The sequence below is a fragment of the Protopterus annectens genome, chromosome 1.part1 (assembly GCF_019279795.1).
Source record: "Protopterus annectens isolate FY-2018-M chromosome 1.part1, PAN1.0, whole genome shotgun sequence".
NCBI lineage: Eukaryota > Metazoa > Chordata > Ceratodontiformes > Protopteridae > Protopterus > Protopterus annectens.
The window spans coordinates 967,898,578-967,919,100 of record NC_056726.1 but is presented as its reverse complement, the minus strand read 5'-3'; the positions used below and the strand labels follow the sequence as shown (position 1 = coordinate 967,919,100).

At 45.7% G+C, this 20,523-nt stretch overlaps 1 protein-coding gene across 1 annotated transcript in view; it reads right to left on the bottom strand.

Moving 5' to 3' along the window:
- NOL10 (nucleolar protein 10) overlaps positions 1-20,523 on the bottom strand; it is a 1,716,803-nt gene that overhangs the window by 102,319 nt on the left and 1,593,961 nt on the right. The window contains exon 20 of the mRNA XM_044079305.1: positions 1,221-1,323. Coding sequence (XP_043935240.1) covers positions 1,221-1,323 — 103 coding nt within the window. The remainder of the gene's footprint in view (positions 1-1,220; positions 1,324-20,523) is intronic.

Here is a 20,523-nt window from a genome sequence, read left to right as displayed (position 1 = left end):
ACAAGAGTCACTCACTCCAGGGATCTCAACCTAGCCTGTGACATTAACAGAACATACTGAAGAGACAGATACATCTCCCAGAGACTGCCTCTCCTCTGGAATAAACTCTCAATTCACAAGAAGCAGAGTTCCTCAATTACCTTATTCAAAAGCAACCTAGACACCTGGATGGGAGATCATAAATTCACCCTTGGGGTGGCACCTATCTCCCCTCATGGAAAGAGGCAGCTGGTGCTGATCACAGACTTGCTCTGGGAATAATGACCATCTAACTAAGGTCAATTACGGAACATGGGTATAACATGGCTAGGCTTGTAAAGGCCCTAGGGCCATTAGCCTAGTAACATCCTATGAACATATGAACTTATAATCCTTATGGAGAAAAACAACAAACATACAGAATATTCCATTCATAAAGCAGCAGAAAGCATACTAGGAACTACAAAGGAATGGAAAAAGGAGAGTCTGATGATATGGATGTCTGCAATTAGGGGTATAGAGAACCGACAAGAAGGGGCTTGAATTTACTGGAAGAAGCTGGAACCAAGATATTGGAAACAAATTACAGAAGTAAAGATAACAGAATGGGAAGAGGCCAAGAAGACATTTGAATTGTAGACTAATGATTACCTTCTTTATTAGGGACTGATATCAAAGTATAGACAAAGAAAAAAAAGATACGGGAATCCTAAATAAAAGACCTGGACTGGTTGAGTTTTTAAATGAATCCAGAACAAAAGCTGCTGTTATGGCCATTCAGATCCTGTACGCCAACTCAAAAAAATGTCAAGGGGAACTGGCTTTTACGATGTGCAATTCTGTCTTGCTTCTGGGAAGGAGCCAAAGCTTGTGTTAGAGAGGTTGAAAGACACCAGCTAGAAGAAGTTAATCATACCGTGATACAAAGCACTGGTTCTGAAACCAGTATTTTCAATAGTGGGCGATTTCATTCTTACTCTAGCATTACCCTTCAGGAAAGGCTCTGGACAGGTGCAGGACATGCAAATTCCTGGTTCAGTACTGTGTAGCTGAGTTTGTGTCATGAGAAAACAGGGTTGTTTCAGGGTACTGCAGGTTGCCAAAAGGAAAACTTTTCAATGTGTATACACATCTAACAGCAAATGCAAAGAACAAAATAAGTAACATCTATTACAAATACTTAGCAGGCTTTATGAGTTACTTTGAACTTGCAAACAGTATAATGCAAAAAATAGACACACCTTCTTCATCTTAAATGTCAGCTGCTTACTGCCTACAGTAGTATCAGACATACTGAGTGTTCCAAGTTTTTCTTCAAGCTTCAAGCGCTCTCCAAGAGTTTTCCTGCAAAGGCAAAATAATACTTAACTATGTAATATAAGGAAATGTATAATAAGAGATAAGCAACAATTCTGACATCTATATATACATGACTTGAGTGTGAGACTGCAGAAGGCACTGAAAAACAGGATATAGATTTATATCCATAGAAACAAGATCAGACTTGGTTATGCCAGTCCATAGAGCTATACTGCATTCACCAGTGGGAGTGGTTAACTGTGTTCACCAGTGGGAGTGGTTAACACTGAACAGCCTGCCTGTCCCTGGAGGAGTGGTTACTACCTAGAAGCTGTAGTTTTATTGGCCATTTTGGGTCAATTCTAAATTGCTTGATTTGTCTCTCTTAAAACCCGGCTGCCTTGTGGTTTTGGCGTCTATTCAGGCTTGCTAGTTGTTGCTGAAGCACCTACCAAGGGGAGAAACCGCTGAGAGAAGAAAAGGAGCCACTTTTGTGATTTTAAGTATTTTCTTCTGATTTTTTTGTTAAGTTTTACTGCTTTGCCGCCTATTTTTTGGCATTTTCTGGCTTGCTAAAGTTTATATCTGTAACAGTAACAGTACTTGGAACACATCTAGAGCCTGTTTACTGCATTTCCTGTGTAGCACTTAATTTAAAATCGTTTTTTTCTCTAAAAACTGCACTTTACCTGATTTTGGCCTATCTCTCAAGTGTGGGGTCATTTATTGCACTGCTGTGATTATTCAAAAAAATCTTGCTTTTTTCCCACTTTCTGAAAGTTAAGAAAGTTCAGTTACATATTTGCTGTTCTGAACTGTTTGGAAGTTTCTAGAAGGCCAGTGCTTGCTTGGCCTAAAGGGAAGTCTCTGTGTTCACCAGTGGGAGTGGTTAACACTGAACAGCCTGCCTGTCCCTGGAGGAGTCATAGCCAGCCTTAGGCATAGGCCAACTAGGCAGCTGCCTAGGGCATCACTCTAGAAGGGGCACTTTTTCAGTGTTTACTTGGTATAGGTAGACCAGGATGGGGGCACCAGGTGGTGTGGTGGAGGACGCCCTGGAGCCCTTTTGCCTAGGGCACCAGTTGACCTAAGGCCGCTCCTGGGAGGAGTGGTTACTACCTAGAAGCTGTAGTTTTATTGGCCATTTTTGGTCAATTCTAAACTCCTTGATCTCTCTGTCTTAAAACCCTACAACTCTCTTTTTGCGTGGTTTTGCGCATTGAGCAGCATCAGGCAGCGCCTCCTAAACAGGTTTAAACTATTCCAGGCTCCACAAAGTCTGCTCTTCACTTTTTCCCTTAGAACTGTTCAAACTCTCAAAGTAATCACTCTATTCTCTTTCTAAAGCCCTGCACTTGCTCAGCTCTTATAAGGAAACACTAACTAACTAAAGCACTACACCCTCCTTGACTTCTCATAAGTATTAGGCTCCCGATTGGTCCTTCCTGATCAAGTGAAAAATCAGTTCCGTTCCCTAATCTGATCAGTAAAAAAACAGTTCCCTATACTAATCTGGTATGTCCAAGGGTCAGTTTCAAGGTTACTCTCCAGTCCAGCTGGTGAAACTGGGAATTTTGAGGCAATGTTACAATTGCCTTATGTACAAAGACAACCCTCTCCTCCTTCCAACAAACTCTAATACATGTGAGAGATGAATTACACAGCCAAACTGGAGGCAGAGTTCTCTCAACCAAAGACTGGCACAGTCAGTCAGGAGGAAAAGGTAACCACCCACACCACAAATCCAGTCTCACACAGACCTATTGCATCTGCATACCCAACACAAACACACAAAAACATACTCGGAGGCTCTAAATAAAAATCTGCCTAAACAGCAAAGACCTCCTAAGCAGATATCCAAGCAACAGCCACCCCTCAACAATACCCAAGAATCACATATCTCAAAAAATCAGTGTGCCTCACAGTCACAGCCCTTAAGGCCAAACAACACACCAAATACACTTGTTATAGGGGACGCTATTGTCCGGCACACTGACGTCCCGCTCACCAGACTGAACAAGGAGAAGGTCACTGTAAGCTGCCTGTTGGGTGCCAGGATCCGCCACATAACGCAAGCACTCAGGTCACTCCAAAGCAAGTACAAGTATGACTCCGTCATTGTCCATGCTGGTGTGAATGACCTGAGATGTACCTCCCTGGACTACATGAAAAAAGACATAGAGGAGCTCTCTGACCATGTAGCCCAGGCTGGTATGACCCTGACCTTGAGTAGCATCTTGCCCTCACCAAGAATGATGACACAGTATAAAGACAAAACGATCAGTTTCAACAATTGGCTAAAGTATTAGTATCATTCAAAGGGGATCCAGTGTCTGTCAGCCTGGGATGACAAGCTCGACAAGCCACATTGCTTCGCTAGGGACGGCTTGCACCTGTCACCCTTAGGCTTTCGTATACTGGTCAAGGCTCTTGCCACCCCCATAGTGCCTTTTTTAGGCAAGGCTCAAAGGACAAACCCACCTCCATAGACAACCCAAGGATAAAAAAACTAAAGGTAATGCTACTCAATGCCAGAAGTCTAAACCTCAAGATGCATGCACTCGAGGCTCTCCTCAGTATGGAGAAAATCGATGTCTGTGCAGTAACAGAAACCCGGTTCAAGGCTCCTGAGAGCACCCCAGCACTACCAGGTTATAACTCATACCATGCATTTCGGCCCAAAAACTTGGACCGAAGCACAAAAGGAGGGGGAGTATCTATATTCATCAAAGATACCTACATCTCCAGGTTAGTGGCACTGCACGAAGCATCGGAAACCATCCATGTGCAACTAACAGCGGGCAAAACTGCCTTTCAGTTTGTAGCCTGCTACAGAACACCCTCCCTATTACAGGAACCCCACTTGGCATTTCTGAGAACACTGGGGAATATGAAGGTCTCTCCAAGCACTATGTTAGTGGGTGACTTCAACTACCCAAACATTGACTGGGAAAACTACTCAAGCCCAAACACCCTCGCCCAACGGTTCCTTGAATTTATAAACTCTAACGCAATGGAACAACTGGTCACCACTCCCACAAGAGGGAACATATTGGACCTAGTCATCACCAACATGGGGACTCTATGTTCCACACCAGAGGTAAACCCCTCATTGATAAGATCAGACCATAAACAAATTTCCCTGGACATCCATATCCCGTCCCCACCCCCAGCCAAGGAAATCACTGTAAAGAATTTCTCAAAAGCCAACTTTGCACTTCTCAAGAGTGAGGTGGAATCCTTCAAAGCCCCTAGGCCAGAGGATAATACAGCACAATCCATAGAATCCTTTACAAATGCATTCTATGAGCACCTGCAAGAATGCATGGATCGTGCTATCCCAAATAAAACCAAGACTCACTCCTCCAAAAACAGGAGACCGGTCTGGTGGACCCTAGCCATAAATAAGCTATACAACAGAAGGAGGAAGCTACTACATGACAGAGCAAAATCCCATTAATTCTAGCACATTTCTAAATTTTCCATAAATATAAAATCATGTACTCCATGGAGCAGAAATTCCTGATCCTGCATACTGCACACTCACATATTTATATATTACATATCATATAAACATGCACACACATATTTGTGTGTATGTATACACAAACGTGCATATATATATATATATATATATATATATATGGTTCTACCTGACATAGCCGAAACCACACAACACCTAACCACATCACCGACACCACATATTCGACAGTCCATAATCACCAAACCACACATAACCCATAAAAGCAAATAACCGACGGTACACAAACACGAAACCCCATACACTCCACACACTACGATAACAATTATTACAAACAAAACACATCCCCATTCCACAAACCACACACACAACACAAGCACACCAAAATCCTTACAAGCCCACACTAAACCTTACCCTAACCCTAAGGTCCTACAGCACAATCCATAGAATCCTTAACCCAATGCATTCTAACCTAACTGCATGGATCGCTATCCCTAAACCCTAACTCACTTCCAAAAACGACCCTATCGACCCTAACCCTAACTCACTTAACCCACCCCTATCCCCACAGACCGTCAATCTCCACACTTACCTGCCTACAGAGCAAAATCCCATTAATTACACAGCCTTTCTAAATTTTCCATAAATATAAAATCATGTTGTCATCCGTGGTCAGAAATTCCTGATCCTGCATACTGCACACTCACATATTTATTATTACATATCTTCTGGAGCTCACAATTCGCTGTCGGTCTTCTGCGCTGTCGAAGTCAGGTAGCATATATATATATATATATATATATATATATGTGTGTGTGTTGATCTATATATATCTATATCTATTATATATATATATATATATATATATATATATATATATATATCTAGACACACACACACACACACACACACACACACACATATATATATATATATATATATATATATAGACACACACACACACACACACATATATATAGATATATATATAGATATATATATATATATATATATGCAAATAAAACCAAGAAAAAACACTGGTGAAGAAAATTATTAAAATAACAAAAAAACTTCCGAAGGCATCTATAAAACGTAAATAAAATAGGTATATCTCAAGAAGAAAGAATGCAGCAAGTAGAACCTGAGACTGAGCGTGCTTAAGAACTTCATCAGAATAAATAAACTGTGCAAATTACAAAGTTTAAATAGTGTAAGAAAACAAATAAAAATAATCTTGTCCAATCAAAATCACAGTTCAACCCCTTTACACATAATGGAATTAAGGAGCCTCAATCCTCGCCACTAACACCAGTGAGGGGCGTCCATGTAGGGAAAGGATACCAAGTACACACACAGTAAAGTACAATTTCCCTTAAGAGCACACATAGATCACAGTCAGTCTGGGACTAGTTTCTCCCTTTCCCTTCAGGTCCCCAATAAGACTCCCCCCACTGGCACAGCTATAGGGTCCAGATCTCAGCCTAGTGGGCAATTGGTAAGCTAAAACCTCCAGCACCCTCTCTGTCCAACCAGTGCTTCGTGTCCCTGCCAAGTAGCTGACACACACACACACACTTTCAGATAAGAGTTTGTACAACCACACAGACACTCCTGGGGAAGGCTGGCACAGGTTCTCCAGCTGTGCTTCCTTTCTGCCCAGTCTAAAAGGTAGTACCACCTGCCACCACCCACTAATATTTATCAGCTACTCAAAGGCCCTTAAAAGAGTGTCCAATTATTACTGTGCAATATTATTATCCAAATGGTAAGTGCGACTGAACAGTCAAAACTTATTAGAGTGACTTGGTACCGTATCACTATATACATGCAATGTAGTTTAGAGCTTAAATTAACTCTACATAAAACAGCCATAGTTGAAAGGTTTAAAAGTATTTAATAAGTAATAATAAAAATACAAGATGATACTTCTTATTACACAGTGCTAGTCAGGAGTTCAGAGATCACAGAGAAATACTTAAAATAATATGGTAGAAACGTTCTGACATTACAGACAACAAACTAGTTTAATCTTCTTATTCCCTAGCTATATCTAAGAGAAAAAACATAGTTCTAAACAACTTTCACATAGAGCAAAGCAGTGCTGGTGATGTTGGATGTTCTCAAGACAAAATGCTCTGAGCTCTCTGATTCTGTCTCTTTAAATTGATAACACAGAGCTGCTTCACATGACATCATTCTTCACACTTCTCTGGTGTTCCCAGGCTAACAGAAATTAGAAGTTATGTACTCACCATAACGTTCCATCTGAGTAGGTAGTTCATTTGTCTGCAACCTGTGGGTTACGGATCCGATATCGGATCCGAGCCGGCAACTTGTTTCAAGCTAATGGATCCGAGCTCCTAGCTCCTCCCTTCACCCATAATCCCCTGATAACCCTCCATGACCTCAGATCGAGTTTGCCTCCCAATATATATCCAACAAAGGATATCTAAAAACTAGTAGATCCGAAGAAGGTCAGGGGAAGGAGGGGGGATGGTTGCAGACAAATGAACTACCTACTCAGATGGAACGTTATGGTGAGTACATAACTTCTAAATCTGAAGTAGGATTGTTCATTTGTCAGCAACCTGTGGGACAGAGTCCCCAGCTACCTGCACCCTGGGTGGCCATCATGGAAGGATATTACGAAGCACCGCAGAGCCAAAGGATGCTCTCCCTCTAGAAAGCAGGTCTAGCTTGTAGTGGTTGATAAAGGTATGAGATGAAGCCCAAGTGGCTGCAGAACAAATATCATCCAAAGGAACTCTAGACTTGAAAGCCGCAGAAGTAGAAATGGAGCGAGTGGAATGAGCACGAACTCCTTCTGGTGCGGGTCTACCCGAGGCTTGATGAGCCAGTATAATACATTGGGAAATCCAGCGAGATAAAGATACTTTAGAGATAGCTTTTCCCAAGTTAAATTTAGCAAAGGAAACGAACAGCTGGTCAGATTGTCTATGGCCAGCCGTCCTATGAGTATAAAAACGAAGCTGCCTATAAACATCCAATGAGTGCAGCTTGTATTCACCCTTATTTTGATATTTAGGGAAGAAAACCGGTAAATTTATGGATTGGTTTATGTTGGTTTCTGATGCTATCTTGGGAAGAAAGGAGGGACTGATCCTGAGGTACACACTATCAAGATGAAAAATCAGGTATGGTGGCTTTACAGAAACAGCCTGAAGTTCCAACACTCTTTTCGCTGAAGTAATGGCTACAAGGAATGCTGTTTTCCATGACAAGAATTTGAGATCCACTGAAGCAGCGGGTTCAAATGGTGGAGCAGTCAAGGCTTGAAGAACTAAAGTAAGATCCCATGGGGGTACGGCTTCTTTTACAGGAGGTCTAAGTAAAAAGGTACCCTTGAGAAAGGTTTTACACAATTTGGCTGACATCAAGGGCCCTGTATCATGTCCCACATGATAATGAGAAATGGCTGCCAATTGCACTTTGACAGTTGAACAACTAGCGCCTTCTTGAAAGAGTTCAGTTAGGAAGTCTAAAATGGATGGAAGAGGAGCCGTAAAGGGATCTAGATCACGGCGCTCCGCCCAGATGGAAAAACGTTTCCATTTACTGTGATACACTTTCCTGGTGGAGGGCTTATGCGCTGCCATGAGGATGGCTTTGACTGGTGAAGAGATACCGGGAGTCCTAACTAGGAGTGGAACTGGAGCAACCAAGCTGTCAGTTTCAGATTGTCCAGGTTTGGAGTTGGCAAGTCCAATGGATGTGAGATGAGGTCCGGAATGGGATATAGAATCCAAGGGTGATTCACAAGGTGAGACCACAGGTAAGGGAACCAAATTTGTCGAGGCCAGAATGGGGCAATGAGAATCATTTTGCTCCCCAACCGCGAGGCTTTCTGTAAGAGTTGTATCATCATTGGAAGAGGAGGATAGGCATATAGTAGACTGGGTGGCCAAGCATGCACCAGAGCGTCTCTTGGAGATTCCCCTGGTGGGGGGACCGCATTTGGCATTTGATGGAGATGCAAAAAGATCGCAGCAGGGTTGCCCCCATGTTGCGAATATCTGCTTCGCTACTAGAGGACTGAGAGCCCACTCGTAAGGGGTAAGAAGGGTGCGGCTGAGCTTGTCCGCTAAGATGTTGGTCCTCCCCGGAATGTGCGTTGCAATCAGAAAGCGGTTGGTGGAGATCGCCCATTCCCACACTCTCATGGCTTTGCGGCAAAGAGGATAAGATCTGGTTCCCCCCTGTTTGTTGATATACCAGACCACTGACATGTTGTCCGAGTGAATTGCAATCGTTCCTGCGGGGAGGAAGCTCTGAAGTGCTTGCAACGCCAACAGCACCGCTCTCATCTCCAGAACGTTGATATGCAGGGAGGTCTCTGTATCGTTCCACGTGCCTTGGACTGTCCTGCCTGAGTAATGCCCCCACCCGAGGCGGAAGCGTCCGTGGTCACCGTGGCGATAGGGGGAGAGGTGCAGAAGGGACGGCCCGTATGGAAGTTCGATGCTTGGAGCCACCATAGTAGCGCCCTTCTGCAAGCCTTGCTGATAGCAATGGGATGGGGGAGAGGAAGGGATAGGAAGGACCATTGCACTAACAGAGTCCATTGCAGGACTCGCATGTTCAAACGGGCACATGGAAGGAGTGTAATCGCTGCCGCCATGGAGCCTAGTGCCCTCAGGATCAATTCCGCTGGTGAAGCCTCTAAATGAAGGATAGCCCGCACATGAAGTTGTAGATTTCTGATTCTCTCGGCAGTTAGGAAGGCTCGCAAATCTCTGCTGTTTATTCTGGCACCTATGAACTCTATGATCTGTGTTGGAGCCAGTAGAGATTTGCCGACATTGATAGTAATGCCTAGTTGTGGGGCTAGATGGAGAAAGAAGTCTCTGGCCGAGCAAAGTAGATGCCTTGTTGGTGCGGTCAGGAGTTGTGGGGCTAGATGGAGAAAGAAGTCTCTGGCCGAGCAAAGTAGATGCCTTGTTGGTGCGGTCAGGAGCCAGTCGTCCAGGTACGGGAAGACCTGAATTCCCTGGAGTCTCAGGTGGGCCGCAATCACTGCTAACACTTTGGTGAACACCCTGGGGGCTGTGGTGAGGCCAAAGGGAAGGACCCTGAACTGGTAGTGACTGGCTCCCAGCCGGAAGCGAAGGAACCTCCTGGATCGTTTGTCCATTAAGATGTGGTAATACGCATCCTTGAGGTCTATATAGCACATCCAATCATTCTCCCTCAAAAGGGGGAGGATAGATTGAAGAGTGACCATTCGGAATTTGTCCTTGGTTACTGACAGGTTCAAGCGGGAAAGGTCTAGAATGGGTCTCAGATCCCCCGTCTTTTTTGGCACCAAAAAGAACCTGGAGTAGAACCCTAATTCAAGCTGGTCTTGGGGGACGGGCTGGATGGCTCTTTTTCTTAGCAGCTGCTGTATTTCTGCAGCTGCGGCCTCCCTGTGATCGGGTGGTACATCGGGGAGGTACTTGGATCGGGGGACATGAAGAATTGGTATTTTGTATCCTCTGGATATGATGCGAAGCACCCAGCGGTCTGTTGTGATGGACTCCCATGCCGCTAGATGTTTGAACGCCCGACTGCCTCCAGAGTGGAGCAGCCGGGCAACCCCTCAGGGCTGCTGTGCGGGCCGCTCAGAGAAAGGTTCTCTGGACCCAAAATTTCTCGGAGCCCCTCTGCCCCTGGGGCGACGTCCTCCCTGTCCACCTCTGCCACGGTAGGACTGGTTGTCCGGAGCTGGTTGGGAATGTTGTGATTTCCGGAACCACATCTTCTTCTGACCCTTTTGGTTCCTTGAAAAGGACCGCTGGGGAGCAGAGAAGCGGACTCCGACGGCAGACAACGTCTTCCCGTCCTTCTCACTCTGGACAAGCATCTCGCGAACTGTTTTGCCAAAAAGGGCAGACCCATCAAAGGGGGCGTTCGCGAAGGACGCTTTAAAGGGCTCCGTAAAGTCGCAATGACGGAGCCAGGCCTGACGTCTCATGACTAGGCCTGCTCCGCTAGCCCTAGCGGCTCCCTCTGTGGCGTGGGACAACAGCAGCATAGAGGTGTTTGAAATAAATCTCAGAGTGGCCATTCGGGTGGAGTACAATTGTTTATTGTCCTCCGACATGGACTCAGGGGGGGATGCAGCGTATTCTTTGATAAGATCCCGCTGCATCCTGATGACATGTGCCATATAGTTCAGAGACCTTACTGAGAAGGTCGCTGAACTAAAGACTCGCTTCCCTAAGCGGTCCATCAAACGGGACTCTCTGCTCGGTGGATGGACTGAGGGACTCTCCTGAGCCAATTCCCTCTTTGTGGCTGCCGTCAACATGACATCTACAGGGGGGCCCTTACTCCAATGTGACCGGTCTGAGGGGGGGCTAAGAATCCTATCCGGTCGCTTCGGTATAGGCTCCACGGTGTCCGGATCCTTCCATGCCCTGGTGGTAATGAGGTCCACCAGGGGGTCGGCTGGAGGGGACACCCAGGAGGTAGACGGGCCTGCCTCGAAGGCCTCCAGAAACACGGACTCGTCAGAGGAAGACTTGGGGGCAGACCACCCACCTCTGATTCTAAGCATCTCCATGATGTCTCCAAAGGAGACATCCTCAGGGGGTGATCTTGGGGAGCCTTCCCCTTCCTCCAAGTCCGTGTCCTCGGTTAAGGACTCAGGGGAGTCCACGTGCCTCCTTTTGCACTTATGCTTGCGGGGAGCTTCCTCGGGGGGACTGTCCGAGGAGGACTCGCCAGCAACATCTTGTTCCAATGGAACTATCTGTGACATCGAAGCAGGCTGTCCCTTTGGCCGGGTGATGGAAGCCTGGCCCAGCAGAGAGGGAGTGCAGGGAGGAGTCGATGCAAGGACCGGGGGTCCAGATGCTCTTAACAGAGCCCTCTCCACAACATCGAATGCTGAGGGAGAGCCACTCTCCAATGGATCCGAAAGTTGGCTCCCACTCGGATACGATGAAGGGATTGGAGCCTGCGCCGAGACCGTCGGATCCGAGGGACCAGTGTGCTCCGACCTGGACGGAGCCGAAGGCACACTGAATCCCCCGGATCCGAAGCTCAGACCACGGCTCCGAGAGGTCGGATCCGACAGACTCGAGGGTAGGATCGGATCCGAAGTACCAAGTACTGTCGGCGCCGACCCACCCCCGGCTTCAAGGCTGCTCGGCTCCGAGCGCTCCGAACCCGGGTAGCGGGTCGGAGAAGGAGCAATTGGGTGGAAAAAAGGTGTCGAGCTCCCCCCCTGAGGGGAGGCAAGAGCACTCCCATCTGCAGCTGGGCCTGGATGAACCTTCGCATCATCCGGTCCAAGTCTGCATCTGATAAGATGAAAGTGGATCTCGAAGAGGCCACCGAGGCAGGCCTGGAATGCCGCCTCGATGACCTCGACGGAGATCGGGTCTCCTCCTCCTCAGGCCCCAGGGAGAAAGAAGGGGATCGGAGCCGAGGAGGAGGAGACCTAGAAGCAGTGGAGGGAGAAGCCCGCTTAGCTGGCGGGGCCGAAACGGAGGTCTCGGCCCGCCGCTTGTGGTGCTTCTCCCTCCGTTTCTCCCTCCTGGCCTCCCTCTCCTCCGACACTTTAGCGGGAGTTTGAGTCCCAGTCGGAGGCAGGGGGGCAGGAGTGGCAACCACCACAGGCTGTGATGGAGCCACGGGAGCAGCAGAGGTAGCGGAGGCCGAAGCTGAATCCGGGGGTAGGAGTCCCGCCAGGACCAGCTTCGACCTCCGTTCTTTCAGTGCCCTGGGGTTGAATGCTGCACAGATAGTACAGCCTGAGGTGAGGTGTTCAAACCCAAGGCATCGAACACACCGAGTGTGGCCATCAGCCGGGGAGAGCTTATGGCCACACTCGGTACATTTAGAAAATATGGCTTTTGGGGCCTCAGCCATTCCTTTTTTTTTTTTTTTTTTTTTAACTAAAAAAGAAAGAAAAACTACACACACACAGAGGCCCCAAAAGACACACAACAAACACTCACACACTAGCGACCAGCGAAGGGAGGGTATTAATTAAAAAATAAGGAACCTAACTCAGACACACTTTACAAGTAATACTTTAAACTAAAAAAGAATTTCCTGACTAGAAATAATTAGAAAAAGTTAACTTTTTCCCACTTATCTGACAGAGCTCAAAAAAGATCTAGCCATCACAAGCGCGGCAAACTAGATCTGAGGTCATGGAGGGTTAGCAGGGGATTATGGGTGAAGGGAGGAGCTAGGAGCTCAGATCCATTAGCTTGAAACAAGTTGCCGGCTCGGATCCGATATCGGATCCGTAACCCACAGGTTGCTGACAAATGAACAATCCTACTTCAGATAGTACAGTTTTGTACCTACCATAAATGTAGATGTTCGAAGATCCACATTGCTGCAGTCCTTACACTTGGGTAGTCCGCTGTCCTCGGTCGGCCCGAATATCAAAGTATACGGCTGACGTCGGTCAAGGCGCATTTGACTGACATCAGAACGTCAGGGTACAAATGCGCATGACCGACGTCATATCCTCAGTCTTTTCTTGCCCCAGATGTCAGAAGACCCTAAAAATAAAGGTCAAAACCAAAAGACAGCAAACAACCAACCAACCACCCTTGCACTAATTATATGTACAATATATACAATATACACAGTATGTACAACCCAACCCACACAACCACCTCTAACTACAGAGGGGAAGGAGGGAGGGTAAATTGGACTGCAGCAATGTGGATCTTCGAACATCTACATTTATGGTAAGGACAAAACTGTACTATGTTCTTCATCTCACATTGCTGCAGTCCTTACACTTGGGTAGAATCCCAAAGCAGAGGTAAGGGAGGATGGCTAACTACAAGGAAGCAGGAGCTGCCAAAATGCCCTGCAAAACAGCAGTGGCAAAACCAGCCCTGGATTTAGAGTAAAGTGGCAGGTGATAATGCCTAGAGAAAGTATGCACTGAACTCCAAGTAGCTGCCTCCAAAATATCCTTGGTTGCCACTCCCCTCAAAAAAGCTGTTGAAGTGGCAGTAGCCCTAGTGGAATGAGGCCTAATCCCAGCTGGAATCTCCTTGCCATGATGGGAATAACAGAAAGCAATGCAAAACCCAATCCACTTAGAAATAGTTTGTTTTGACACAGGCTTGCCCTGAGAACTCAAAGCAAAAGAAACAAACAACTGCTGAGACTGCCTGAACCCTTTAGTTCTGTCCAAATAATAACGCAACTGCCTGTGTACATCTAAAGTGTGCAAAATCTTTTCCCCTTTATTTTGGGGATTTGCATAAAAAGTAGGCAAATGAATAGTTTGGTTTAAAGCCACACTAGAAACCACCTTAGGCATAAAGGAAGGATTAGTACGTAATGATACCCTATCCTTATGGAAAATCAAGAAAGGCTCAACCGCCATAAGGGCCTGCAATTCAGAAACCCTTCTTGCAGAGGTAATGGCCAACAAAAAAAGCAGTCTTCCATGACAAATATTTCAACTCAGAAGTAGCTGCAGGCTCAAAAGGTTGTAGAGTGAGTTTCTCCAACACAAAATTGAGATCCCAAGCAGGAGTAGGAGCTCTTCGTGGGGGTCTTATATTCTTTGCCCCTCTAAGAAATTGCTTGAACAAAGGATGAGAAAACAATGGTGGGTCGCAATCATAGTGAGCCGAAATTGCTGCAGCATGAACTTTAATAGAAGAGAAAGACAAACCTTTGTCTAGTAACTCAGTAAGATATTGAAGAGACACACACAAATTAGGCTCAGAAACATCAAAATCTTTTGCTGCACTCCAAAATAAAAATCTCTTCCATTTGTCTGCGTACACTTTCCTTGTACTAGGCCGTCTAGCTTCCAAAATAACATTCAAAACTTGCTGAGGAAGTGGAGGCCCAATATGGTTCAAAACAGAATATGCCAGGCTGTTAGGTGCAGAGAGTGAAGCTTGACATTGAGCAAATGGCTGTCCTCCTGTGACAACAGGTGTGGAATCGAAGGCAAAGGCCATGGAGGCTTCCGTACCAGACTTATCAGTAATGGGTACCAGTGCTGTCGAGGCCAATCCGGAGCTATTAAAATCATCCTTGGCTTGTCCTGTCTGACCTTTAGAAGTACCTTTGGGAGGAGAGGCAGAGGTGGAAAGGCATACACATGAAGATTGCTCCAATTGAAAGAAAGAGCATCCACTCTCCAAGCTGTGGGATGAAACCTTTTTGTGCAAAACTTTGGCAGCTGATGGTTTAGTGGAGAAGCGAACAGATCTATGTCTGGAGTTCCCCATGACACTGTCAATTTCTGAAATACATGAGGATCCAATTTCCACTCGTGGGGATCCATAATTCGTCTGCTCAACACATCTGCTAAGGAGTTCTGTGCTCCTGGCAGAAACCTTGCCTGAAGATTGAGCTGTAAACTGAGAGCAGTCTCCCACAAAATCATTGCTTGCCTGCATAGAGGATAAGAATCGTTCCCCTTGCTTGTTGATGTACCACATGACAGTTGTGTTGTCTGTTAGAATCAACACCTGCCCTGGAAGAAGTAATTCCTTGAAAGCTATTAATGCAAACTGGACTGCTAACATCTCCTTCATGTTGATATGTAGATGTTGTAGTCTGGCAGGCCACTTGTCTTGTATCCACTTTCCATTTAGATGAGCTCCCCAAGCTTTGTCTGAGACATCTGTCGTTAAAATCTGACTCGCCTCTGGCCGGGTCACAGAGAGTCCCTTGTTTAGGTGACATTCCTGAGCCCACCACAAAAATTCCTTTTGAATGCAAGGTATTATTTGAATGACAGTGTCCAGATCCTGGCAGTGCTGTGTCCATACATTTTGAGATACCATTGTAGCTTCCTCATATGCAGTTTGGCATTGGGAAGCACCAGAATACAAGATGCCATGAACCCTAAGGCTTGAAGGACTGTCCTTGCAGTCAGCCCGGACTGATGAGATAGCTGATGGAAGTAAAGGGATAGACTCTTTTGTTTGTCCGGGGTTAAAAGGCCATCTGGGATGCTGTATTCAGTCTCACACCCAGAAAGCACATGTCCTGAGAGGGTACTAGACTGGACTTTATTTCGTTCACAGAATACCCCAGGCATCTTAGCACTGCTATCACATATTCCAAATGATGAAGAAGCTCTTCCCTTCTTTGAGCCAGAATCAGGCAGTCGTCCAAATAAGGATAGATCTGTATTCCTTTTAGCCTGAAGAAAGCTATCACTGGAGCCAGAACTTTCGTGAACACTCTGGGCAGTAGATAAGCCAAAGGGCAATGCAGAGAACTGATAGTGAGAAGTCCCAGCTCGAACGCAGATACTTCCTGCAACTTAGTCTGATAGGAACATGAAGGTAAGCCTCCTTGAGATCCAAAGTTACCATCCAATGATCTTTGCCCAGCAGAGGTAAAAGCTGCTGCAACGTCAACATTTTGAACTTGGGAATGTCCAGATAAGTGTTTAGGATAGATAAATCCAAAATTGGTCTCCACGTGTTCCCCTTCTTTGGTACTAGGAACAGGCGAGAATAAAATCCTAGGCCCACTTCTGGCATAGGGACCGGCTGTATGGCCTCTATTTGGAGCAACAGAGAAACTTGCTTGTGAGCCTCTATTCTTTGTTGAGGAGGAACGTCTGGCATGCCTTTGAAAGGAGGCAAGGTATGGAAATAAAACCTGTAGCCGTGGTGTATGATATCCAATACCCATCTGTCTTGGGTAATTAAACTCCAATTTTCTTTGAAAAGTGCCAACCTTCCTCCCAAAGGTGCTGCCAGACGAGAAGGCTCTGGCAGCTGAAAAGGTAGGTCATTGGGTCTGTTTACGAAAGGACTGACCCCTGCCCTCACCCGAAGACTGTGCAGGAGAACTCCCTGTTCTAGGCCTGAAAGAGCCCTGAGCTCTACCCCTACCACGCCTAGATCTACCCCTAGACTGGGAATCATAAGAAGGATACGTCCACCCCTTAGTAGGCCAATTTCTACTAAACTTTGGAGGCTGGACCTGCAAAAAATCTTTAACAGTCTGCATAGACTTAGCCTTGTCTTCCATTTTCTTTAAAACTGCCTCAACAGGAGAACCAAACAACACGTCAGATTGCAAAGGAGCATCTAAAATCCTTGTTTTAACATGGTCAGACAAATTCTGATCCCTCAGCCAGGCGTGCCTGCGAAGAACTGACCCAGTGGCAGCCACCCTAGACGAGGCCTGTACAGCATCAAAACCACATTGCAAAGAATGCTTACCCACCTGTTCAGAAACATTTACTAAATCTTGCAACTCTTTACAATCAATACCTTCTGCCAGAGCATCAACCTTAGCCTTCAATTGTGAAAGGAGATAGTTTTGGTATTTCAACATGTGAAACTGGCAATTCAAAGTCCTCATAGCAAGAATGGAAGAAGTATAAACTTTCTTTCCCCATCTATCCAAGGCCCTGGCTTCTTTGTCTGCAGGAACCGGATTCTTTACAACAGAAGCCTTAACACCTTTAGGCCCCTGGCTAACAGTTTCTGGGTCTGCCCTAGGACTCTTAAAAAGAAACTTATGAGCTTCAGGCACCCTGTAATACCTATCCGGTTTAACAGGAGCAGGAGGCAAAGAATCAGGATTAAGAGAAGCCTCTGTAAAAACATCTTCCACTACATCCAAAACAGGAGGTATAGCCAAAGGCCTATGCTGGGGTAAAAACAAAAATTCCCTAAGCCTTTTCCTGGAATCAGAGAAGTCCTGACCTTCCCACTTAAAATGCTCCCTCATGGAATGAAGAGTTTCTGAAAAAGAAAAATCCTCAGGAGGAGAAGCAGAAGGAGTAGAATCATCCACATCAGAATCAGAATAAGGAGAGTACTCCTGCAAGTCTTCAGCCGAAGACACTGAAACATCTGAAGCCTGCTCAAAACTCCCTAGCTCAGGCTCCACCCTAGGTCTCTTATCAGGAGGGGGCATAGAACCCCTAATCAAAGTAATCAAATCTTCTGCCATTTTAAGCATATGCTTCTTGGGCACAGTTCCAGAAGAACTAGGGGTGACACCAATTGAAACTGAACCTGGCCTGCCCCTGGGAGAAGCCTTTGAAACAGAAGGAGAGGGCCTAGCCACCCTAGGAAGGGAGGGGAGTATAGTAACCTGAGAAGCCCCCTCAGCCTGACCTGCCTCCTGAGAGGCCACATCTTGCAATAATAAAGTCTCACCCTGGGAACACAAAGAAACCTCCGGTGGAGCCACCGGCTCCACCGACACCTCTAAAGAACCGGCGTCCGGTACAGACGGTTCTTCTAGCCTAGGCTTAACTGCTTTGTCCCTGCGCTTCTTCGAAGAAGCGGGCGTCGGAGCATCCGACGGCATTTTATAATTGCACCGCTTCCCAAAGACTAACCTGGCACAATCCAACCTTCTCTTTATAGTGCGTTTATTGAATCTAGCACAAGAGCGACAGCCAACAACGTCGTGCTCAGGCCCTAAGCAAGGAATACACAAAGTATGATAATCTCTATGCGGTATCTGTTTCCCACAAGAAATGCAATTATTGACTTTTTCTGACATCCGGTAAATCACTGAGGCAAGAAAAAACTAAAATATTCCCCAACGGGGTACTTAGCCAACTTTGAACTCGGTCTGAAACTTCGAAAACGAAAAATCTCAGAACGCCAACCGGCACTTGCAATACTGCTTCTGCATAAGGACCATGCGGCAAAAAAGACTGAGGATATGACGTCGGTCATGCGCATTTGTACCCTGACGTTCTGATGTCAGTCAAATGCGCCTTGACCGACGTCAGCCTTATACTTTGATATTCGGGCCGACCGAGGACAGCGGACTACCCAAGTGTAAGGACTGCAGCAATGTGAGATGAAGAACATCTACATTTACATTCTTTACACCTGGTCAGAAACCAGAGCAATAAAAGGACATTTATACATGTAAATTCTAGCCATTAACTCTGGCCTCAAAACAATAGGCAGAATTCCTTCATCCAGTCATATCAAAGCCGACTTTAAAGATCAGACACAGTCATAAAATGCTTGACTTAGCTTTCTTACAGCAGAGTGCACTGTTGTTACATTTTTGAAGTTTAACATTTGCCAACTTTTTCCCCATTTAAGAGAACAAGCCTGTGGCTTATATCAATATTTCAAATGACAGAATTATCTACTGAATTCTATCTGGCTGGGCTGGGCTGGCAGCCTTCACCTGCCATCACACATCTCCCCCCTGCAGAACTCAAGCTAGTTTTTCAAGTGACCCTTCAGAAACGTTGCATGAAAGGGTTAAGGTCTATCTGAGTATACCTTACCCCATTCCCTTCTCTTGAGAGCTCATCTGCGTTGGCATTGCTACTCCCACTGCGGTGCAGCACTGACATATCATATGCTTGCAACCCTAGACTCCATCTTAGCAACTTGGCATTTTGCTGGCTGGCTCTGTTCTTCCTTATCAGGTCTGTGTGAGAAGCAGCTATGGTACTATAACTGGGGACAAACTTTCTACAGTACGCTGCTGTCCCTAAGAATGCCCTCACCTGCTTTTTGGTAACAGGTGCAGGCCATGCTTGAATGGCTTCTTCTTTGGCAGGTTCTGGCATGATCTTACCACTCCCCACTCTATGTCCAGGTAGGAGACCTCTGCCATACCCACCTGACATTTGCTCGGCTTAATGGTCAACCCTGCCCTCTGTAGTCTACCCAGCACCTCCCTGACATGTTAAAGGTGCTCTTGCCAGGAATGGCTGTAGATGGCAATATCATCCAGGTAAGCAAGAGCAAAACTCCTGCTTCTGCTAGGATATGATCTACCAGCCTCTGAAAAGTCACTGGGGCATTTTTCATCTTAAAGGGGATCTTTGTGAACTCACACATGCCAAAAGGAGTCACAAAGGTTGACTTCTCTCTAGCACTGATAGTCAAGGGCACCTGCCAGTAACCCTTGGCAAGATCAATGGTTGTAAGATACTTAGCGCCACCCACCTGCTCTAGGGCCTCAGCTGTCCTAGGCATGGGGTAAGCATCTGACTCTGTGTGACTATTTAATTTCCTGCAGTCCGCACAGAACCTGGTGTTGCCATCCTTCTTTTGCACCAGCACCACAGGGGAGGCCCAGGGACTGTTGGACTCTTGAATCACCCCTAGTTCCAATGTCCCCTGTATCTCCTCTCCCTCAGAGTCTGTTTGACTCTCTCAGGCACCCTATAAGGGGCCTGCCTAACACGCCTTTGGGGTCCTGAATCCACCTGGTGCTGCACCAGGTGGGTGCACCCTGGTTTCCCAGTGAACATGTCCTCAAACTCCTGTAACACTGCTCGGATTTCTCGAACTTGGGTAGGAGACAGCTGCTGGGACATTGCTACCGCTTCCACTGCGGTGTCAGGATTATTTTTGTTTTCTTACACTATTTAAACTTTGTAATGCACACAGTTTATTTATTCTGATGAAGTTCTTAAATAAAGGACGTAAGCGCGCTGAATCAGTTGTACTTGTTGCATTTTTTCTTCTTGTGTTATATCTAGTTTTATTTACGTTTTACAGATGCCTTTGGAAGTTTTTTTATTTACACACACACACACACACACACACACACACACATAAATATAAATATATATATATATATATATATATATATATATATATACACACACACACACACACACACACACATATATATATATATATATATATATATATATATATATATATATATATATACACACATATACACACAAACACACACATATACATATATAAACACACAAACACACACATATATATATATATATATATATATATATAAATAAAATGTATATTATATATATTTATACACAC